At 41.1% G+C, this 24,794-nt stretch overlaps 1 protein-coding gene, 1 long non-coding RNA gene and 1 pseudogene across 6 annotated transcripts in view; 2 read left to right on the top strand and 1 right to left on the bottom strand.

The window, feature by feature from the left end:
- Positions 1 to 24,794, bottom strand: part of LOC306648945 — a 440,075-nt gene that overhangs the window by 182,032 nt on the left and 233,249 nt on the right. The gene's annotated exons all lie outside the window — the stretch shown is intronic.
- The window catches only part of LOC306648937 (vomeronasal type-1 receptor 4-like), an 85,809-nt gene that overhangs the window by 55,555 nt on the left and 5,460 nt on the right, over positions 1 to 24,794 (top strand). For 3 of the 4 annotated variants that reach the window (XM_079119439.1, XM_079119437.1, XM_079119438.1), the window contains one exon: positions 2,085 to 4,141. The exons of the other annotated variant lie outside the window; for it this stretch is intronic. In XM_079119439.1, coding sequence (XP_078975565.1) covers positions 2,376 to 3,320 — 945 coding nt within the window. In that variant the 5' untranslated portion in view covers positions 2,085 to 2,375 and the 3' untranslated portion in view covers positions 3,321 to 4,141. Of the gene's footprint in view, positions 1 to 2,084; positions 4,142 to 24,794 lie in introns of those variants that run through there. 4 annotated transcript variants of the gene reach the window in all.
- Positions 13,940 to 14,777, top strand: LOC306647710 (annotated as a pseudogene). The gene is made up of 2 exons: positions 13,940 to 14,156; positions 14,487 to 14,777. The product of its transcript is annotated as an uncharacterized misc_RNA (transcript).

Genomic DNA, 24,794 nt, shown 5'->3' with positions numbered 1-24,794 from the left:
CCCTTGATTAGAAAAGACTGGCCAAAATCTTCCTCTCTGATTTATTAATTATCTGTTTTTACTTCACATGAATTGATAATATGTGTATTTGAGCACAGAAGTTTAAAACAGTGCTTCTGGGAATTGTGGTTAGTGACTTCTCTGTCTGAGTTCAGTTGCTAGCCTTCCAAGGGACTGAAAAGGCTTCCCACATTTTGTCTCAATTGACTGCATAGTTCTGCATTTTGAGCAATTATAATTACATTTATACATGTGGTGCAGAGTGCACTGGGATTTATAAACACAGTGTGAAGTGGTAAACTTCATAACTTCAACTCATAACTTCAACTATTTACAAATTGTCCTACCAGGAATATTTTAATTTAATGCTCTTAGCGAAAGTGAAATATCTGACAGAGGTTTGTGCTCTCCCTTCTTTGTGGGCTGGTGAGATAGACTGCAGCTGGGTGTTTAAATTCCCTTCCTGCTCTTACCATGCTACACAGCCTGTGGCTCCGATCTGCAGCTTGTCTGGGTCCTATCATGGTTTTAGGCTGATGTTCATCTATTTCCCTGTTGATTTTCCCTCCTGGGAGGTCAAGAGGGGTGTGTGTGAACTTCCTCAGGCCCCAGGATGCTCTCCTCACTGCAGTGGTCCCCTTTCCTCTGCTCACCTGCAGTGAGACTGACCCCCCTCATCCATCCAGGCTGTGCAGACTTGGAGTGTTATGTCCAGATGAGAGCCTCCTAGCCATGGCAGGAGGGAGTCTGTCTTCTACTGATACTGAAGGGAATACTGGGAACAGATCTGGATGATCAAGTTATGAAGGACTTAGGATTGCTAAGGGCGGGTGTCCTGGAAAGGAGAGAAAATGGCTGAGGAAAGATCTCTGGCTAAATGTGAGGAGGGGGTAGGCTGCACCTTAGTGAAAGTGGAAAATTACAAATGACCAAAATATTTGAGTTTTCACCTGAAACTGTCATATCACATATTAAAGCCAAGACCCATTTTCAAAAATGAGTGTCTGGTCTTCATGCTCAAAGATGTCAAGTGTTGCAATTTCAAACCAAATTGCATAGTTGGTGGAAGGCACAAATGAGCCTGTGGAGGAACAGACTCCAACAATGTGGGTGCTCAATAAAAAATTCAAGGGCTGCTCCCTTAACAGGATAACAAGGGTGGGATCATTGCAGTATAGATCATGCCAAAACAGGATTGTGGTGAAAGTGCAGCCTGGATGACCTGAGAGTGTTCTCGTGGACTCGCTCAATGTGGAGGCATGTGGAATTGACCAGAGGTTCAGGAGGGAATGAAAGACTATGGGTCAGGTGAAGGAACAACTGGGTCAGACAAAGAAAGTGTCCCCACACAAATAAAATAGTATAATAAAGTCCAAAATCCAAGAAGTTCAGTTGAGATATTAACAACTTCAATTTCAATATTAACCTGAAAAAATGTCATATCATTTATGCGGCAATAATATTGGTTAATCTCCTCATTCTGTTTCTATAAGAAAACATTCAGAAACTTTCACCCAAAGGTTGTATTTTATTTGTGTGGCAGTCCTCAGGATGCAGGGACCTTTGTTAGTGTGGGTTTATCAACCATGGTAAGAGTGGCTGTGTTCCTCCCACATTCCCTGATCTGGTGTTTCCTGAGCACTGTGGGCCATTGAGCAGCCATCTTGGCCTCTGCATGTCATTAGCTCTGCACAAGTTGTGAGAACCACAGATGTCTCAGATCCTTGCTGTTTGACCCAAGGATATGGAGGGAGGTGAAAAGTCCCGAGGTGGAAAATACTGTCTTGGATGTGTGTTTGGCAGTCATTGATGTAAAGGAAGGGTGTGTGCCATGAGTACTCCAGGACAGTTTCAAGAACACAGGGCAGTCTGTTAGAAGGATCATGCTCCTCAGAAGAAACTAAAGAAATTTAGGTTAAAGATGAAACACAGCCTGTGGCTCAGAAGAAAACGTGTTTTATAACCTGAACATTTGTTTTTCACATAGGTTTCATGTCCCCTGCTCATTATCCTAGAATGCAGTGAGGTGGTTTTAGTTCCACCTTCTCTCTCCCCCTACTTTCTTTGATCTGTTTTTTCCCCAGGATCTCTGGAATCCAGGCCCAGGAAGTGTCTACTCAGTCCCTCAAATGCAAGAAATGTGGACCTTGCACTACCCTTTTCTCCTGCAGTGTCAGTATTCTTGCAGAAGCTACATCTTATAAATAATATAATTATTCATTTTCATTGCAGATCTAGTTTACTTTATTACAACTTCTAAACCATCATTAAGATAATATTTCTGGCCTGCGTGTGTAGCTGAATGTTACTGCCCCTGCCCAGCATGCGCAAAAACCCAGATTCCATTCTTAACACTGGAAAAAAAAAATAATAAAATGTTTCCAAGTGACACAATCTTTGGAATTTTCCTCATCTCTCAGCTGTGCATTGGTGTCCTGGGGAACTCCTTGCTCTTCATGTTGTATGCGTACACCTTCTTAGTTAAACCCAATCTGAAGAAGCACATGGATTCCATAGTTATGCACCTGTTGTTGGCCAACGTCTTAACCATCATGTTCACGTTGACACCAGATATTGCATCAACCTTGGGAGTAAGGCGCTTTTTGAACGAAGTTGGTTGTCAGACAGTTTTGTTCTTATACAGAGTGACCCGGGGTGTTTCCATCTGCACCACCTCTCTCCTGAGTGTGTTTCAAGCCATCACTGTCAGTCCCAGTAACTCTAAGTGGGCAGGGCTTAAATTTAAGCTCTATTTGTGGACTTGTCCTTCCTTTTTTTTCTTCTGGGTCCTCAACATGCTCATCTATATCCATGTTATTCAATCTGTCACAGCCATCAGAAATTTCACTCTGGTTGGTCCTGGGTTTGCTCATGCATATTGTCAAACCAGGCATTTTGGAAAACATAATTCATTTTCATTCTTTAGTGTTGTACTGTTTCGCGATCTGGTTTTTGTGTTCCTCATGGTCTGCACCAGCCTGTACATGGTGAGTCTCCTCTACAGACACCGCAGAAGAGCCCAGTACATCCACAGCCCCCACGTCTCCTCCCAGTCATCTCCTGAACACAAAGCCACCCGCACCATCCTCCTGCTTGTAGGCTGCTTTGTGTTCTTTTATTTCTCAAACAACTGTGTGATGTTTTATTCCTTTCATGCCCACCATAAAATTCCAAGGTCAGAGGGCCTCAGTGGAGCTTTATCATGCTGCTACCCAACCATCTGCCCATTTTTGCTGATGAAAAGTAATAGAATTGTTTCCAAATTTACCTCATCTTTTTCAATGAAATTGACTGGTTCCCCAAGGACATTTGATGTCTGATCAATTTAGTCTGCAACAGGGCAGGTTCCCTAGTGATTTATAGGGGAAAAGAAAGGCGATGCTACCCTTGACACTTCAAATGGCACTAGTGTGAGTTCAGATATTCCACAGTGTGAAATGCACTCAGAGACAGAAGGCAGAGTTTGAACTAATATACAGAGATTATGTTGATAATTTCACTTTGATTACATGTTTAATGGTAATTTGAATGAAATCAATACATTTATACTCTTCAAACTATTCCATATGCCTGCTTATGATCTTTTTATTAAAAAGCCAGGAGAAAATGTAAAATTTACATTGGGGTTTGCATCACACTTCTGTTGAAGTGTGCTGGCCTAAGAAACTGCTTCTGTGTAATCCACAAATGCCCCTTGCCCACCTTAGATTTTTCAGGCACCACTTCAGAGCTTGTATGTACGCCAGGGTTCTGAGAGCATTCGACATCATAAACGAAGGGACTTCGTAGGCTGTTCATGGTCCAGGAAAAAATTTAAATGTTAATATTCATAATAAATCCCATGGTTTGAGGTAATAACTAAAATGTTTTTCTTTTACCTTTTTAAAATTATTTTTTGATTTATTGTACACAAATAGGGTACAACTTACATTTCTCTGTTGGTACACGAAGTAGAGTCACACCGTTTTTGTAATCATACATGTATACATAGGGTAATGATATTTGTCTCATTCCATTATCTTTTCTTCCCCCTGCCCCCTCATCACCCCTGATTTCCCTCTACACAATCCATCCTTCTTCCGTTCCTCCCTTACCTACTCCCTCCCATTATGTATCATCATCTACTTGTCAGAGAAATCATTCTGCCTTTGGTTTTTTGGGACTGGCTTATTTCACTTAGCATGATATTCTCCAGCTCCAGCCATTTACCTGCAAATGCCATAATTTTATTCTTTTTTATGGTTGAATAATATTCCATTGTGTATATGTACCACAGTTTCTTTACCCATGAATCTATTGAAGGGCATTTACCATTGGTTCTACAATCTAGCTATTTTGAATTGAGCTGCTATAAACATTGATGTGACTTTGGCTCCACAATCTAGCTATTTTGAATTGAGCTGCTATAAACATTGATGTGATTATTTCACTATAGTATGCTGATTTTAAGTCCTTTGGGTACAGGCCAAGGAGTGGGATAGCTGGGTCAAGTGGTGGTTCCATTCCAAGTTTTGTAAGGAATCTCCATACTGTTTTCCAGAGTGGCTGCACCAATTTGCAACCCCACCAGCAATGTATGAGTGTACCTTTTCCCCCACATCCTAATCAACACCTTTTGTTACTTGTATTCTTGATAATCGCCATTCTAATTGGGGTGAGATGAAATCTTAGGGTAGTAGTTTTGATTTGCATTTCTCTAATTGCTGGAGATGTTGAACATTTTTTCATATATTTGTTGATTACTTGGAGATCTGTGAAGTGTCTGCCCAATTCCTTAATCCATTTATTGATTGGGTTATTTGTATTCTTGCTGTAAAGTTTTCTGAGTTCTTTATAAATTCTGGAGGTTAGTGCTCTATCTGAAGTGCATGTGGCAAAGATTTACTCCCACTCTGTAGGCTACTAAAATATTTTAATACATCTCTTCCATATTGAAAAAATTGGTGTTTATTTGACTTATAACTACTAATGAATGTAAAGAAATGATAATAATGTATACACTAATCCAAAATATGTTCACTAAACGTTATGTAGAAATGTTTTAATCTTTCACTAAAAGAAACTTTATCATTGAAAGATTGACCCAAATTTAATTAGTTTATTTAGGTTTTAAATCAAGAAATCCACAGCTGCCAATAAGAGCTTCTAACTAGTATGACATGACTGGGTTAAACCCTCCTAATATGAATAAAAATAAGTTTCAGAAGCTTTACTCTGTACATTCTAGCTAAGGGGATACACTACCTCAGGCTGGTCATCCCAGGTCATAGATCCACAGCCAGTCATCATCCGCAGGTCACACAAAAGAAATGAGTAGTAAATTTCACAAAGTGTGTACAGAGTATCATATAAAAGATGTGCTCTTTATAATGAAGGGGAATAATGCCTAATTCCCAGGGCACACAATGCACTAAGGGCACAGAATCAGGCACTGTTCTGTAACCCAGGAGGGAGAACCATACAAGGGCAGTGGGACAAATGAAAAATCATGTGCCCTGGGAGGAAGTGGGAAGGGTATTTCCTGGATTTAGGGACCAGGTAGCATCAAGGGCAGACTCGGAAGAGGAGTGGGTGTCCACCCTTGTGGGAGCCATCTTCAAGACAGAGAGGACAAGGTGCGCAAAGACACTGAGGTTTAGACCTTCTGGCTACTCAGAAGATGGGGGTGTTTGGCTGGGTGAAGTGTAATTTATCCTGGGACATGTAGAGCAGAGGAAGGGAAACCCCTCCAACAAGATGGTAAAACACCTTGCCCAATGGAGGTGCCACCTGCTCCCTGTGGAGGTGAAGTAGCTGAGGTTCACTCTGCAGGTCACATCTGCCCTGAGGACCTGGTCGCAGGATGGAAATCCATGAGCAGGATCTTCCCTAATATAAATGGTTGCTTCTCCAAAAAGTAAAACAAAAGCACAAGCAAAGATAACAAGACTTAAATGAAGAAGCTGGAGTAAGATTTCACCTCTGATGTCCTGGCTGTCACACTAGCTAGACAGGGTCTGCTTGGTCACTCACCCTGGCTCATTACTGCAGGGCATTTAGAACAACATGATCCTGAAGCATCTCCCCTCAGAAACCAATAAGCACCAGTCCAAATATAAACTAACCTCAAGGGAAGGCAGCACCCTGTACACTACCTCAGCACATATGAGCCGCTTCCTGACCCAGTTACACAGATTTGCACTCTGTCATGCTCTGGGAGCATTAGATTCCCCTTGGGGAGGCCGTTCCAAGTCTTATAACAGAAGTCCCTGGTTTTCTACACTCTAATGGATGGGTAATTGTTATAAAAAGCCTACAACCAAATTCCTCTCCTGGTTCTCAGACTAATGTGATTTCCACACCTGTCAGAACATAACACCCTAACAACTGGAAACAAAGAGGTAAAGTTGTACAAAATGAAAAAAAAAAAGTAAAAAGTCAATAAACCAAGAGAGAATCTGTGTGATCACACTAATGGTCTAACGTTGACTACAGATGAGAGAACTCACTTGGTTTGCCAAGGCATAGGCATTTCATAAAGTACTCAAGTAATTCACAGCTCAGAAAGATGGTGTGGCATGACAGAATTTTAGGTGTAAATAAGGCAAATACCACTTGATTCTTGGGCAAACAGTTCTAAGATGCCAGGTCCGCACCAAGGGATGTTCGGCAAAAGTGTCTGCAGGGGTCACCTCCAGGCCAAGCCCTCTCCAAGATGTTTCTGAAGGGCAGGGACATTGGCAGTCACCTGCTCCAGGTTGGCTTATGGGTTTAGGGCCTTCTGGGCTCTGTGTGCACCAACTGATTCCTGAAGCACCTGCTGCCAGGTGTCCTGCTCTGTCAAGGGCTTTTGCTCCAAAGTGTCTCTTGGCCACAGCTCATTCCTGAGTTCTGGCATGGCCTCTGATAACTTGCTCTCATTTCTGGACAGACAACTGCGATCCTTTTTTGTAGAAGAAATGATTCTGTGTGTCTGGGAATATCCAGAAACTTCTGGAAACACTGATGAACTGCTTGGTGATTGGTGCCACTGACTGGATCCTGACTCAGGGAAGAAGCAAAGCAGGCCTGGAAGGGTGACTTTGACTCATCCCACACAGCCCTCAGAAGTTCTTTACATGGTGTGTGCTGCCTGCAGATGCCAGAACACACCACTGGTGGAGACCCTAGAGCAGGATCTTTACACATCTCTTCACCTCGAAGACACATTCTCCAGAGACCACCATCATGAAACACCACAAATGGGTTCTTTTTTTGGGTGATGGGGTGCCAGAGATTGCACTCAAGGGCTCTCGACCACTGAACCACATCCCTAGACCTGTTTTGTAGACAGGATCTCACTGAGTTGCTTAGTGCTTTGCTTTTGCTGAGGTTCCTTATTAATGTATACCGTTTCATATTGGACAGCATAGAAAAAAGGATTAAGGATATATTTCCAAGGCAGTGCACATGAGAGTTATAATTTAGGATTTAGTTTAGTTATTCTTTTAGTAAAATTTATTGGTGGGACCTGTTTTAGGTTCATAGCATGTGTGAAATGTAGGCTTGCATTCACCCCCTGTTCACCAGGTGCACAGCACCCCTCTCTCAGTATCACCCATTGTAGTAGAACCCTTCTTACCATTCATGAACATATACTGACACAATGTTTTATCCAATCCCACCATATACATCTGGGCTTCTTCTTGGTGTTGTTCATTCTGTGATTCTGTGTGTGTGTGTGTGTGTGTGTGTGTGTGTGTGTTACTGGGGATTTAACCCAGGACCATTGTTTCTCTGAGTTGTATCAGCAACCATTTTGCAAAATTTTACTTTGAGACAGGGTCTCAATTACTGAGGCTGGCCTTGAGCTTGCAACCCTCCGAACACAGGCTCTTCCATAGCTTGGATCACAGGTGTGCACCACCACTCCCAGCCATTCCATGCCTTTTGACATAAGAAATTCCATGCATACCCTGTAGGGTATCACCAGAAGTACAAACACTGCCCCCAAATCCTCTGTGCTCTTCCTGGTCAACCTCTCCTCACCCCATTGTTTGGTGTAGATGTTTATAATGTGGAGAGTCTCAATTTCATTTTTCATAGCTTGTGCTTCCTTATTTTTTAAAAAATAAGATCCACAGCTATATAATGTACACTAATAGATCCTCATGCCCAAGCACTGTACATCCCCACATTTTCCACTTTATATTTTGCACGATCACTTAAATAAGGACAAGCAAATGAAAAATAACTCTTACTATGAACAAGGATGATTTGTGGGATTTTTTTGGGTAAGATTTAATAATTATACGTCTTTAATGTGGAGCAGTGTGATATTTCAAGACATGTATTCAGCATGTGTTGATCAAATCAGGGTAATTGTATCATTCATTTTCTCAACATTTTTTATGTTTGGAGACTGCGAACACCTCTCTTTTAATACTTCACAAATCATGTTTAGTGTACCAAGGAGGGCATTCGCCCTGAATCTGGGTTTTATTTTCTCTTCTTCCAGTGGGTGTTGAGGGTTTGCAGGCTGTAGGCCTCTGCAACTGGGAAAAGTGTTGGAGCTCTTATGGTGGGCAGTGCTCTCCAGTGTAGCTGCACACCCAACAGCTCACCACCAATTTTTCTTTCTGGATTCTTGTCTCTTGAATTGGATGAATAAAATACACAAAGATGAATGAGGAAGAAAAGAATTTGTTCACATGTGCATAGAAACAGAGAGCTCCACAAGCAAGAGGGAACATAACAAGTTTGTGTCTGAGCTAGTCTAGGGGTTTATATGGCACTTGAGTCAATGCTAATGGTCTGAACTTGTGCTAATCAGGATTTGGAAAAGCACTACTGCTGTTGGTTCAAACTTATGCTAATTAGGGTCTGGAAAACTAACACTGTTTTCCAACCCTTGAGTCTGTGCTTTCATTCATGTCCACCCTTCTTCTAGTAGAAATTGGGAAGTTGAGGTCACTGGCCTGTGTGAAGTAGGTACTTGCAGTGCATCTGCCCCAGGCCCCATGCCTCCATTGCAGGGTGACAGTGTTCTCCAGCCAGCCTGGTCTGAGGTTCAGCAGTTCCCGGGCTCCACCACTGCTTCTTGGTGGGGACCATTGGCTGGCTGCCCATTATAGCAGTCAGGGAGCCAGTTCAACCCTGCTGTGATATAGAATAGTGGAACCTACTGTTTCTACCTCTCTGTGTTTTGATGTCCCATCTACAGCGTCCCCTGTCCATTCCCATTGCTGTTCCCAATCTGCAGTGATCTCTTTCTTACATTTTGAACAAGGGGTTTAGCTATTGCAAATAAGAGAGAAAATGGACATTTGTCATCCTGTGTCTGCTTTATTTCATGTAACAGAGTATGCTCTTGTTCCTGCATGATGCTGAAGATTATAAGGTTTATTTAATTTGCTGTACAATATTTCATTGTATATACACAGCACATTTTCTTTATCCATCCACCCATCCACTGATGGACATCTTCATTGGTTCCATATGTTGGCTATTGTGAAAAAATGTTGGAGCTCAAAAATAAAATAAATGTAGGCAAAAAGAGAATAGAAAGTACCACCAGCAGACTACATGATGCAGAATAAAGGATCATTAGCCTTGAAGAATTGCCTCAGTCTAACTGAAACAGTCTAGCTGTCTATATGGACAGTCTAGCTGAAAACATCAGTCTAGCTGAAAAAACAGTCTAGCTGAAAATATGGAAATAGAGGCAAAAAAGCAAAAATAATGAACATGAAGAAAACATAGTGGGTCTATGAGTTACCATGAAAAGACCAAACCCCCTGCCATTGATGTCAAAGGTGGACTCGAGTATGACAAAGAGGCAGAAGGATTATTCAAAATAACAATAACAGAAAACGTTCCAAACCTGGAGAAAGATGCTCATCTACAGACATGGAAAGGTCACAAGTAAGCAGTCAGTTTCTGCCAAAATTAGACTGTAATAATCAAACTCTGGAAGGTCAAGGATGAAGAAAGGATCTTCCAAGCACCAATAGAAGGAAATCACACTGCCAGGTACTGCAGTCTTCGTAACCTCAAATGTTTGGGAGAGATGAGCATAACAATATTTAAATACTGTCTGTGTCTATGTAAAGATGCCATTGGAAGTGGAGTGGAAATCACAATTAATGACACACAGATCTTAATGCCATAAACTCCTCTCTGTTTTATATCCTTCCCAAAGAAATGCAAGGATCTCTCCCCAAGAATCAGAGAGCCCTTCATGCAGAGGTGCCAGCCAGAGAAAGTTCATCAAGATAACACTGATCAACTCAGGAATGAATGGCTTTCTGGCTTAGTCATGGAAGGAATGCAAGTCAGCAGGAGAATGAGTACCAGCAGTTCAAGTTGAAGCTCCTGGAATTACAAAATCCCTCTACAAGACAAAAATGTTGATTTGAGAGGAATTCATGCACATATGCCTGCTATAAAAGCCCAAGTACATAAAAATCCCAATATTGTCATCAATGTTCCAACTACGTTTCTTTCTGCTAGAAAGGCTATGCTGTCCTCACAGTGTGATCAACAGGTAAACTTTCCTGCCCTCAGGAAGTGATTCCAGACATTTCTGTCTTGCTGTTTGTCATCCTTCACTGTTGGTGCCTTCCTTGGGAATCCTTAGGAAGCCATTTTCCCCAGTATTCAATGTCATTCTGGGGAGCACTGCACTGTGCTTCGTGCAGTTCTGGAATCTATGTTGAGTTGATCTTCTAGGGGTTTCTGATGTCTCTCATACCTCCAAGTCACAGGCACAGGCAATCACAACATCTTCTCACACACCTCTTCAGTTTCTCAATTGCTCTTTCTCACACTCTACACCTGACACTGTGGTGCCTTCACACTGGGCAGTGGGAAGTCTCAGAAGGGGGCTGTGTAATGTAGTATTCTTTACAAGGCACTGAGTTTGACTTTGTGCTTTCTTTCTATTGTGAGTCATTGATATTGTTCTGCTCCCCTTCATAGGAATTCTCTTCCTCCTTTTTCAGGACTCCATCTGCTATTCCTGTTCTAATGCTGTCTTCTTTAAGTTCTTTCTAGTCTCCACTTATCCTTGTGGAAGGCACATCCACAGTAATTTTTATAACAGAGTTTTATTCACCGGTGGTGTGTAAAAGGTGTCAGTTTTGAACATATTGAGAGATCAGGTTTTTCCTGCTTGTCTTTGTGATGTAGAGTTATGGTCTTGAGATGAATCACCATGTCACATGAGCTCTTGCACTTGGTGGCCCTTACTTCAGGACTGGCTGTGTGGGCACATTTCCTCCCTGCTTCTCAAGTGCCTCAGGAGAAAGCTGTGCTCTCACAGTGACTGTTGGGGTGCTTCTCTCTGTTTATTTATTTCTTTGTTAGAGGTTTATAGTTACATAGTCGTTGGATTCATCCTGACAAAATCTTACATGCATGGAATTGGACTACATTTCATGACTCCTTTCCCTCCCCATCTCTCTCCAGTCTCTCCCCTCTCCATTTCTCCTTTCTCTGTTTTTTCCATAACTGAGGTTGTGGTGCAGATTCCCTTATTAGAAAGGACTGCTTAAATTATCCCACTGTCATCTTTTGATCATCTATGTTTTTACTTGAACCCTGTTGATAATATGTATATTCAAGCATAAATTATAAAAAGTGGGCTCTGGGAATTGTGGTTAGTGACTTCCCTGTCTGAGTTCAGTTGCTAGCCTTCCAAGGAACTTAAAGGGCTTCCCACATTTTGTCTCATTTGGATGCGTAGTTTCACATTTTGAGCAATTATAATTGAATTTATACATGTGGTGCAAAGTGTATTGTGATTTATAAACACAGTGTAAAATGATGAGATGAGGTAATTGAGGAACTTCAAGTATTTACAGACTGCTCTACCAAAAATATTTGAATGTCTTGTTCTTAAGTAAAACTGAAATATCTGACAGAGGCTTCTGCTCTCCCCTCTCTGTGAGTTGGTGGGGCTGACAGCATCTAAGCAGGATGTTTAAATTCCCTTCCTGCTGTTTCCACACCACACACCCTGTGGCTCTGATCTGCAGCCTGTCTGGGACCTATCTTGGTTTTAGGCTGATGTTCATGCATTTCCCTGTTTATTTTTCCTCCTGGGAGATCAAGAGTGGTGTGTGTGAACCTCCTCAGGCCCCAGGATGTTCTCCTCACTGCAGTGGTCCCCTTTGCTCTGCTCACCTGCAGTGAGACTGATCCTGCTCATCCATCCAGGCTGTGCAGACTTGGGGATTTCATGTCCTGATGAGAGCGTGGGAATCATGCCTGGTCTCCCACCCGCAAGGAGGGAATCTGACCTCCATTAATACTGAAGGGAATATTGAGAATAGGTATGGATGATCAACTTATGAAGGATTGCTAAGGGCAGGTGTCCTGGGAAGGAGAGAAGATGGCTGAAGAAGGATCTCTGGCTAACACTAAGGTAGGGAGAGGGGGGAGCAGGCTATACTTTAGTAAAACTGGAAAATTACAAATGATCAAAATATTTGAGGTTTAAGTTTAAAACCTCAGATCACATGTCCAAGACAGAATGCACTTTAAAAATTAGGGTCACCAGGGTCAAATATGTCAACCCTCATGATTTCAAACAATTGTAACTCATAAACCTCAATTGCATAATTGGTGGAAGCCACAAATGAACCTGTGGAGGAACAGACACCAACACTGTGGGTGCTCAATAAATACTTTGAGTGCTGCTCCATTAACAGGATAATGAGGGTGGGATCATTGCAATACAGATCATACTAAAACAGAGATTGTGGTCATAGTGCCACCTGGAACAACCTGAGAGTGTTGTCATGGACAAGCTCAGTGTGGAGCCACTCAGTGTGGAATTGACCAGAGGTCCAGGAGGGAATGAAAGTCTATGGTTCAGGTGAAGGAGCAACTGGGTCAGTGGAATAAAGTATCCCCATGCAAACAAAATAGTGAAATAAACTCCAGATCCAAGAAATATCCTTGAGATATTAACCTCAGCATTTCTTTTTTAACCTACAGGAATGTCATATCATGTGTGCTGCACTTACATTCGTGAATCAACTAATTTTATTTCCAGTGGAAGCACACAGAAATATTCAGACAAAAGGATGGATTGTGCACATATTTCAGGCCTTGGGATAGAGGGAAGCTTTGTTAGACTGTATCTGCCAACCATGATATGACTGCTGGTTTTGCCAGATGTTTCATGTAATGTTATTTGTCCAGAGCATAGGGAACTTTGAACATCAATCTTGGGCTCTACCCTCTGCATGTCCCTAGCTCTGCACATACTGTGAGGACCACAAATATCTGAGGTCATTCCTGTTTGACTCATAGCTAGGGAGGGAGATGAAAAGTCCACAGGTGGGAAAGTCTGTGTTGCTTTAGTGTTTAGCAGTCATTCTTTTGGAGGAAGGAAGTGTGTTGTGAAATCTCCAGGACAGAGGTTCAAGAATGCAGGGTAGTCTGTCTGCTAGAAGGATCATGCTCTTCAGAGAGATGAAACTACAGAAATATCAGTTGAAGATGAAACAGAGTCTGTGGCTCTGAAGAAAACATGTTTTATAACCTGATCATTTGTTTTTCACATGGGCCTCACGTCCCCTGCACAGAATCCTAGAATGAGTCATGGGGCATGAATTCCACCTTCTTATTCCATTTGATTTTTTTTTCTGTTGTTCCCATGAATTTCTGGAGTCCAGGCATTGGAATGCTCTAACCAGCTCTGAGACTCAAGAGAATTTAACATTTCTTCATTCTTTTCTCCTGAACAGTCAACATTCTTGCAAAGCTCCATTTGAAAATAATTGTAGGTGATTACTCATTTATTCTTGAAGGCTTAGTTTTTCTACTTTAAACTTCTAAGCTGTACTTAAGATTATGTTCCTGGGATAGGAGTGTTTGTCTGTGGTACTGCACTTGCATAGGATGCATGAAAACCTGGATTGTACAGGTTTCCAAAATAATTGTAGCACTCCAAAATAATTGTAGGAAGAAAATGTTTCCAAGTGACACAATCTTTGGGGTTTTCCTCACTTCTCAGGTGTGCATTGGTGTCCTGGGGGAACTCCTTGCTCTTCATGTTATAAGTGTACAACTACTTAGTTACACCCCATCTGAAGAAGCACATGAAATCCATAGTTATGCACCTGCTGTTGGCCAATGCTTTAACCATAGTGTTCACATTGGCACCAGATATAGCCTCAACAATGGGAGTAGGTTGTCAGACAGTTTTGTTCTTATACAGAGTAGTCTGGATATTTCTGTCCTCACCACCTCACTCCTGAGTGCATTTCAAGCCCTCACTATCAGTCCTAGTAACAATTAGTAGGTGTGGCTTAAATTGAAGCTCTGTACATGGATTTATCCCTTGTTCCTTTTCTTCTGGTTTATCAACATGCTCATCTACATCCATGTCATTAAATTTGTCACAGCCATTACAAATTTCACTCTGGTTGTTCCTGGGTATGTTCATGCATACTGTCAAAATAGGAATTTTGGAAAACACACTTCATTATCATTTTTTAGTCCCAAGCTTGTTTGAGATCTGATGTTTGTGGTCCTCGTGGTCTACACCAGCCTGAACATGGTGAGTCTCCTCTACAGACACCACAGGAGGGTCCAGCATGTCCACAGCCCCCATCTCCTCCCAGCCATCTCCTGAACACAAAAACCCCAGCACCATCCTCCTGCTTGTAGGTTGCTTTGTGGTCTTTTATTTTGCAGATGGCTATTTAATCTTTATTCACTTTATGCACACAAGAAAATCCCAGTACTGGAAGGACTCAATGGAGTTTTATCATCCTGCTACTCAACAATCTGCCCACGTTTGCTGATGAAAAACAAAAGAGATTTTTTCTAATTCATTTTTTTAATAATGACAGTTTCAGATTCCACTTGGCAGTGATGTCTGATCTGATGCCTCAGTATTTAGTCTGCAAGAGGGCAGGGTCCCTAATGAGTTATAGGGGAAAAGAAAGCCTATGCTGCCCTTGATACTTCAAATGGCACTAGTGTGAGTTCAGATATTCCACAGTGTGAAATGCACTCAGAGTTACAAGACTCCTTGTGAACAAAGGTATATTAAGATCAGTGTGATCTTTGTTTTCACTTTGATCACATGTTCCACTTATACTTTGAATAAAACATAAATGTTTTCTACCTAGTATTCAAACTATCCTGTATGCTTCCTTGTGGACTTTTACACCACATACTTTGGTCAACCTGATCCACAGTTCATGCCTTCCTCCAAACTCTCTCCTTGCCCTCCACCCCTGTTGTCCTTCCTCTGATCTCCCTTATAATTTTGTGGTGTCCACTCTTTGCCCCCCCCCCCCTTAGTTCTCCCACGAGACCACACATGGCCTTGACTTTGTAGGTCTGCTTTCTTTCAGTTAGTATGATGTTCTCCAGTTCCACCCATTTTTGGAACATATCTCAATTTCATTATTCTTCTTGACTGAATAACACACTGTGTGCGTACATTGCATTTTCATTGTCTACTCATGTGTTGATGAGCAACTGGGTGTGTTCTACATTTGCTGTTGTGAATTGCACTGCTACAGGTATCCATGCGCCTCGATCACTATTGTATGCAAATGTTACTTGTTAGATAAATATGAAGGAGTAGGAGAGCTGGGCCTTTTGCTGTTTCCATTCCCAGTTTGTTGAGGCACCTCTACTCTGATGTTCAAAGTGGTTGTACTCACTTGTTGTCCCACCAGCAGCCTTGCCAACTTTTAATATTATTTGTATTCTTCGTGATGGTCCTTCTGATGGAAGTGAGAGGAAAACACAATGGGATTTCTGTTTGCATTTCCTTGATTCTGGGAGACACTGAACATCTTTTTATGTATTTCTTGGCCATTTGTACTTCTTCCTTTGAGAGTGCCAGTTTAGTTCTTTCACCCACTTATTGACTGTGTCATTTGGTTTTTGATGGTAGGGTTCTTAAGTTTTTCATGCATTCTGTATTAATCCCCTGCCAGAGGAGTATCTGGCAAAGGTGTTCTCCTAATCTGTAGACTCACTTGTCATGTTCTGAATCACTTCCTTTGCTGTACAGAAGCTTATAATTTGATGTCATCCCCCTTATGGTTTTGTGGTTTATTTCTTGAGTTCAGGGGTCCTGTGAATGAAGCTGCAGCCTGTGCCATTATGTTGGAGTGTTGACCCTATGTTTCCTCTGGCAGAACTTCTGGTTTAATTCCTAAGAGTTTGATCCACGTTGGTTGGCTTCTGTGCAGTGTGAAAGATAGGGACCCAGTTTCATTCTTCAACATATTGATATCCAGTTTTCCCACACCATTTGTTAAGGAGACCCTTTTCTCCAACAGATTACTGGATGGTTGCCTCTGTGTGGGTTTTTCTCTGTGTCTCCTATGCTACTCCATTGGACTTCATGTCTGTTTGATGCAATACCATGCTGTTCTTGTCACAACTCTGTAGTATAACTTGGAATCAGGTTTTTTTTATGTCTCCAGCATTGCTCTTCTTGCTCAAAAGTGCTTTGGCTGTTCATGGTATCTTATTCCACATGAATATTAGGACACTGTTTTCTACCTCTGTGAAAAATGTTATTTGTATTTTGATGGGGATTGCACTAAATCTGAATGTTGCTTTTGACAAGGTTAATTCTGCCTATCCCAGTTCATGGAGGTCTTTTCATCTTCTATGTATGCTTCAGTTTCTTTCCTCGGTGTTCTACAGGTTTCATTGTAGAGATCTTTCACTTCCTTGGTGAGATGTATTTCAAAGTATTTTATTAAATTTTTGGTTGAAGTTATTGTGAACAGGATAGTTTCTATAATTTGTTTCTCAGAGGGTTTTGTGCATGTGTATGTGTGTGTGTGTGTGTGTGTGTGGTGCTGGGGATTGAATTCAGGGAGGGATGTGTGCTTGTGAGGCAAGCACTCTGCCAACTGAGTTATATCCCCAGCCTTCAGAGGATTCTTTATTAGAGAACAGGAAACTACTGATTTTTATATGTTGCTCATGTGTCGACTACCAGAAATGGAAAGAACACTGAGCCATTTGCAGAATACAGAATCTACTCTTAAAATTAACGTTTGAAAATATAAGAATAACCAGCAGAAGAAGAAATAGAACCAAGGGTTACTAGCCCTTAATACCTGAGTGTGACAGATTCAAAGCCCGTTGACACACCCATAGGGACGGGGGTAAAAGGGTGACCTGACAACAGACAAAAACTCCATATGTGCCCAGAAGCACTTAATCCTGGAAGGGCTTTACCCTCACCAGAGAACAAAGGGAGCTGGAGACAACTAAGAGTAGGTTTTTTGAAGTAACCCACCAGGAGACAATAAAACCAAGGCAAAGATTGTGTACCCCACATTACTCACCAATGAAAACTGAGGAGGGGAATTTTCATTCTAGGAGATAAAGGGGTGATTGTAAAGCCTGGGGGAGATAGCTTGTTCCAGATACCCCATCTAGCCAGACATCATTAGATAAAGTCTGCCTGTCTCTGAACCTTTGCCTCTCAGGTCAATTTGTAGGTTTGGACAGAGCAGCTTGTTTCTCATACCCCTGTGAAAGAAAAGCAACAGCACTTCCAGGTATTGCTTGCAAAACTTTAAAAGACATTGGGAAAAAAACATAGGGTGCAGGCGCATCCAGAATTCCATCCAGTGCTTGACAAAGACCCTCTGGAGGATGTTTGCAAAGGCTCATCCTAAAAGGAATTGCCGGATGTTTTGCTCCAGAGCATGGTGTTTTTTCTGCTGTGTTTTTCTGATAATATATTACTCATTTCAGTCTGAACGGATTGCTAAAGGGGATGAGGGGAATACAACAAAAATTCCAGAAAATATTACCTACAATCTGAAAAACAATGGGTCCTTACCACTAACAAAGTAAAAAATAATTTTGCAACCATGCAATGAGTCCCTGAAAGCCTCTGGAGAAGATAGATATAGATCTGTCTTTGTCTCCAACAAGCTGGTTAAATCCTAACGATGGTTTTGTTTATGTGAGGTGGTGAGGTAAGAGAATAAGGTTTCACAACATTCCTTCCTTCCTACAAAGAATAGGTCATCCCTATAATAAACGTTGGTACACAATAACCATTGCGACCGCTGCCCTTCTGTAGCCCTTAACTCAGCAATTTAGATATTAACCAGATGGACCTAGTAGAGATGGTCATGTGAGATTACTTGTCTATCGCTTTAACCCCAAGAATAATAAGAATAGTCTTAGGTCACATAGAGTTTAGATATTAAGGAAATAAACGTTGTATTAGCTCATTGACGTAGTTAGATATTCTTAAAACAATTGTGGTTAGGTAAGGATAATTTGTAAGGTTACTGTTTTCTCATAATCTTTTGGTTCCTTGTTAAGAACAATTCCTGCCTATGCTTTGGAAAACTTCCTTAATTTCATTAACCACAAGACTGCCATTATAGCCTGAAGAAAAATGTATATAAACCCAGCCTTCCCCAGAATAAAGTGGGAGTGATTGCACCAGAACTACAGTCTGTGTCTTTCATTCTCCATCCATTGCCGACGCTGTCTCCCCGCGCCCCGTTTACCTGTGTGGAAGCCATGGACTTCTGCTAGGGCTGGACCCCGGCAATAGGGTGTATTTGAAGGGCTCATGGCCCTATGCTGAAACCTGGATTGAGTATGGAAGATCAAGGAAAAGGTGAATTTCACTCCTCAAGGGGATCATGAAGGGAGGAAGGCAGAGAGGGCTGGGGAGCTTCCAGCAGGCATCTCAGACATGCCGACAGGGAGATAAAGCCAGAGTGACACACAGAAGCTTTGGAGGGAATCACTCAGTGAGGGACAGTTTCTAAGCTGAAGGTACTTGGTGCATATCCACATGGCTCTGTGATTGACACTGAAGGAGGAGGAAGCAGAGATTGTGAAAGCAAGTAGAAGAAAAATAGATTATTAAAAGGAAAACTACATTCTGTGTTAGATGTCACATTTGAAACACAGAAAGCTAGAAACACTTCAACTGTGAACCGTAGAGTGGGGGACCAAAGACTAAGAATCACATGGTCACAAGGGGAGGGTCCAAATGCCACAGTAGTGGTAAGAGCAGGCACGGATCCACCTACATATCACCTGTGAGACATTCTGAGGATCTGGTGAAACCCTGACTTCAACAGAACGAGGACTTCAAGGTAGGTGTGGGGCAAAGACTCTGCAAGGTCCAGGGAGACAGCACAGGGAAAAGGGTGTCACTGCTTCCATGGAGAATTACTGAGAGAAGACACACATCAACCCAGACATGAGAAACTGCATCCAGGTAGGAAAACCCCCATTCTAATCTGAGTGGGCATCACAGTGGAGAGGCTTCTCCAGGCATCAGAAACACCCCTGGCAGCTCACTGCACGTTCAGGAGTGACTCTCCCAGGCCTCCTGGTTCTCCTCTCCAGGTCTATGGCCAGAGCTCTCCTCATATTACAGATAGGATTCCTGCACCATGAGGAGCCTATGTGGCCTTTGGTTATCATGTCTTGTTTTCCTCAGAACTGGTGTACATCCAAGTCCTGAAGTCTTGCCTAGAATGTGTAAAGTGGGCAAATGTCATTAGGGGGATACATAAAACAGTTTCTTAGGCAGCACACTTTAAAAGAACTATGACACAAAATCCAAATGGAATTTTGCATCCTCTCATGGCCATGTTTTTATTCCACCTTTCTGTGTTCTTATGAAGGACAATTTACACACACAATAGACAGCAGGGGCAGGGCTACAGAAGTAGTGGAGGGGGGTTGCCATATGAAGAAAGGGGAGGGAGGGAGGGAGGAATTAGTGTGGCCTGAAATGGAACAAATCTGATGCCTGGTGTAAAGAGGGACCTTGTGGGACATGGGCCACACAAGGGGAGAAGGGCCGTTAGGGCTCAAGGGTTTTTGGGCTGTGGACACTGAGCTGGTAACAATCCAGACTAAACCAGCATCAATGAAGATGCTCACTGTGACCTCCATTCTGACAGCAGAGAAAATGGCTAGCATGGAGATGCACAACAGGAAATAGAAAAGGAATCAACAAGGACACTGCAAGTAAAATGAGCAAATCTGAACAGAAGGCAGCTAGGAAGAAAGGGAGGGGCTAGAAAGCTGAGTGACACTGAGAGATACAGGGGCAGAAGTCACTCCCTCCGCTCTTTGGAGGAATCATCCAAAATTGAAAACACTGAAGTGTTCAATCAAAACCCAGGTTTCCAGAAGACTTGTGAATCCATAGTCCCACAGTGTGCTGCCCAGGAGAACCTCCCATTAGACCCCAGGGCACGGATGGGGGAACATAATGGAGCAGGAAAGATCTCATGCACAGGGGAATTGAAGGAGGGCAGAGTGACTGCAGAATGAGACAAATGGATGTCAGGTCACATGTTCACAGGAGAGAAGGACAAGGGTCCTTCTCAAGGATGAGTCTGAAGAGCATGTAAGTCTTTTATAAACATTCACACCTCAGAACAGGGGGAGAGGTGGGGCATAGGTACAGCACAGAGGGTCTTAGGGCAGAGGTTGCACTCCCTCTGGTACTCTAGGGGTACACTTGCCATTTCATTTGTCAAAAGCCAGCGAATGGCTGGGTGTGGAGGCTCACACCTGTAAGAACCCGAGTCAGGAGGATGTCAAGTTCCAGACCAGCCTCAGTTACTACATGAGGCCATGCCTCTTAATTGAAGGATGGTTGTAGATATAGTCAACAAGTACAAGACTCCTGAGGGCAGTAGCCAGCACCCCCAAAACACATGTAAACACAAAATGACTGATGAACAACACCCAGTGAACCCTGATATGAACTGTGGGTTTGGATAACAATAATGTGTCCACCAATGTTTTTCAGTTGTAAGAAGGCTTCCACTGTGGGCAATACTGAGAGAGGAGAGGCTGTGCTTCGGTATGAACAGGGGAAAAAGGAAGGGGACGTTCAACACTGTCATTCTCTGAACAGAAAACTGGTCCTGGAAATAAATTTTACCAAAAATAAAGCCAAACTGAATATACTAAATCCTAAATAACACTCTGCCTCTGTACTGTCTTGAAAATATGTAGTAACCCTAACAATATTTCTTCATTGTTCCTCATTAAACTGCATTTATATTAATCAAGAAAAAGACTGCATTTTGCAAAGATTTTTCCATCTACTGTGAAAGCACAATATATTGTGAAATCTGGCTCTACCTAAGGTATATGCCCCCCTCCATTTTCAGGTAAAAAAAAAATCCACAAAATATTTGTGTGCATGAAATTCAAATGTAGACACCCAACCCCAAATATTACAGGATGTGGAAATAGAACTTTCATGGAGATACCTAAGGTTGAATGAGGTAATAAGTTTGGGTCCTGGTCCATTGGGATTATTGTCCTTATAGGAAGAGCTGTAGACTCTAGCCCCTCTCTGCTGGTGGACAATTGGGAACAGTAAGAAGATACCTCTTGTTTTCCAGAGACAGTGCTCCCTGGAGCCCCATCATGCTGGCCACTGGGCTCAGACTCCAGACACCTGAGGGTAAAATCAAATTTCTTTTCTTCAAAAAACCTAGTTTGTGCTGATTTTTGAGGTGGCCTTTGGAGAATATGTCTTTGAGGGAAAGCAATGTATTACAGTATTTTAGAGCAAACCATTTCAAGCCATAAAATTATTCTTGAATCAGCTCTTTTTTATGATTGTAGAATTTTATTTTGTGTAGTTTTCTTTTTTAAATTTTTAATTATTTTTATTTGTTCTAATTAGTGGTACATGACAGTAAAATGCATTTATACATTTTGATAGATCATAGGTAAATGAAGTATAATCTCTCATTTTTTTGATTATGTATATTGTAGGATCACATCGGTCATGCAGTCATACATGCACATAAGGTAATAATGTCTGTTTCACTCTATTATCCTTCCTACCTCCATATCCCTTCCCCTTCCTTCACTCCCCTCTGTCTACTATAAAGTAACTCTATTCTTATGTAACCCTCACTTATTGTGAATTAGCTTCTGCATATCAGAGAAAACATCCAGCCTTTGGTTTTTTGAGTTTGGCTTATTTCACTTAGAATGATATTGTCTGACTCCATCCATTTACCAGTAAATGCCATCATTTCATTCCTCTTTAAAACGAGTAATATTCCATCATAGATGTACATGTCACATTTTCTTTATCCATTTGTCTATTGAGGGGCATCTTGGTTGATTCCATAGTTTAGCTATGGTATATTGAGCTGCTATAAACATAGATGTGAATGTGTCACACTTCTGTATTGATTTTAAGTCCTTTGGTTATAAACTGAGAAGTTGGATAACTGGGTCAAATGGTGGTTCCAGTCCACATTTTCTTAGGAATCTCCACACTGCTCTCCAAAGTGATTGCACCCATCTGCAGTCCCCCAACAATTCTTGCCAACACCTCTTGTTGAATTTAATCTTCATAATTGCAATTCTGATTGGAGTAAGATGATATCTTAGAGTAGTTTTGATTTGCATTTCTCTAATTGCAAGAGAAGTTGAGCATTTTTTTCATATATTTGTTGATTGATTGTATTTCTTCTTTGAAATGTCTGTTCAGTTTCATAGCCCATTTATTGATTGTGTTGATTTTATGGTGGTAAGGTTTTTGAGTTCATTATATATCCTAGAGATTAATGCTTTATCTGTGGTGCATGTGGTAAAGATTTTCTCCCAATATATGGGCTCTTTCATTACATTATTGAGTGTTTATTTTGCCGACAAGAGCGTTTTAGTTTGAGTCCATCCCATTTATCCATTCATGATTTGACTTCTATCAGAAGTGCTATCAGAATCTTATTAAGGAAGTCAAATTCTAGGCCAACGTGGTAAAGATTTGGGCCTACTTTTTCTTCTAATAGTCTCAGGTTCCCTGTTCTAATGCCTAATTCTTTGATCCACAGTGAGTTGAGTTTTGTGCATGATGAGGTTTAATTTCATTTTTTTACATGTGATTTTCCAGTTTCCCCAGCACCTTCTGTTGAATGAGCTATCTTTTCTGCAGTGGGTGTTTGTGGCACCTTTGCCTAGTATGAGAAAATGCAATTATGTGGGCTTGTCTCTGTGTCTTCTGTTCCGTTGCTCTACATGTCTGTTTTGGTGCCTATACCATGCTGTTTTTATTACTATTGCTCTGTAGTATAGCTCAGTTTCTAGTATTGCGATGCCTCCTGTTTCACTTTTCTTGTTAAGGATTGCTTTGGCTATTTTGGCCTCTTATTTTCCCAAATGAACTTCATGATTCCTTTGTCTATTTCTATGAAGAATGTCATTGGGATTTTTTATTTATTTATTTTATTTATTTAGTTTTATTTTTTTTCCATTTTTTTAAATCATAAATTTACATAGGGCAATGTTGTTTGATTCATTCTGTTATTTTTAATAGGAATTGCATTAAATCTGTATAACACTTTTGGTATTATGGCCATTTTAACAATATTAATTCTGCCTGTCCAGGAGCATGGGAGGCCTTTCTATCTTCTAAGGTCTTCTTCAATTTCTTTCTCTAGTGTTCTGTAGTTTTAATTGTACATGTGTTTCTCCTCTTTTATTAGAATGATTCCCCAGTAGTTTACTTCATTTTTGAGATGATTGTGAGCAGGGTAGTGTTTTTTATTTGTCTTTCAGTGGATCCATTACTGATGTATAGGAATGTGTTTGATTTGTGGGTATTGATTTTATATCCTGTTTCTTTGCTGAATTCATTTATTATTTCTGAAAGCTTTTTGATGGATTTTGTGGATCTCTAAATATTGAGTCATATCACTGGCAAATAGTGAGAATTTGAGTTCTTCTTTACCCATTTGCTTACCCTTAAATTCTTTATTTTGTCTGATTGCTCTGGCTAGATTTTCTAGGACAATGTCGAATAGAAGAAGTGAAAGAGGGCAGCCCTTTTTCCACTTTTTAGAGGGAATGTTTTCTATTTTTCTCCATTTAGAATGATGTTGACCTTGGGTTCAGCATATATGGATTTTACAATGTTAAGGTATGTTTCTACTATCCCTAGGTTTTCTAGTGTTTTGAACATGAAGTGGTGCTGTATTTTATCAAATGCTTTTTCTGCATCTATTGAGATGATCATATGATTCTTGTTTTAAGCTATTGAAATGATGAGTTACATTTATTGATTTCCATGCATTCTAACAACCCTGCATCACTGGGGTGAGCCCCAGTTGTTGGGGTGCACTGTGTTTTTAATATGATTTTGTATGCAATTTGCCAGACTTTTATTGAGAATTTTTGCATCTATGTTCATCATGGATATCGGTGTGAAGTTTTCTTTCCTTGATGTGTCTTTGACTGGTTTTGGCATCAAGGTGATATTAGCCTCATATCTCATAGAACGAGTTTGGAAGGGTTCCCTCCTTTCCTATTTCATGGAATAATATGAGTAGTATTTTTGTTCCTTCTTCTTTGAAGGTCTTGTAGAACTGGATTGAGAATCTGTCTGTTCCTGGGCTGTTCTTAATTGGTAGGCTTTTAATGGTGTTATCTATTTCATTACTTGAATTTGCTGTGTTGAAATCATGTATGACCTTCTGATTCAATTTAGGTAGATTGATGTCTCTAGAAATTTGTCAATGTCTTTGAGATATTCTCTTGTATTTGAGCCTGAATTTTCAGAATAGTTTCTAATTACATTCTGTATTTCAGTTGTGTCCATTGTGATATTTCCTTTTTCATCACATATTTTAGCAGTTTTTATTTTCTCTCTTCTTTAGTGTGGCTAGGGTTTTATCAATTTCATTTATTTTTTCAAAGAACCAAATTTTTGTTTTGTCAATGTTTTCAATTGTTTCTTTTGCTTCAATTTCATTGAGCTCATTCTTATTTTAATTATTTCCTGTCTTCTGCTGCTTTTGATGTTG

This window comes from Sciurus vulgaris (assembly GCF_902686455.1).
Source record: "Sciurus vulgaris genome assembly, chromosome: 17".
Lineage (NCBI taxonomy): Eukaryota > Metazoa > Chordata > Mammalia > Rodentia > Sciuridae > Sciurus > Sciurus vulgaris.
Note: the sequence above shows the minus strand (reverse complement) of the source record. Positions and strands in the feature narration are given on the sequence as shown.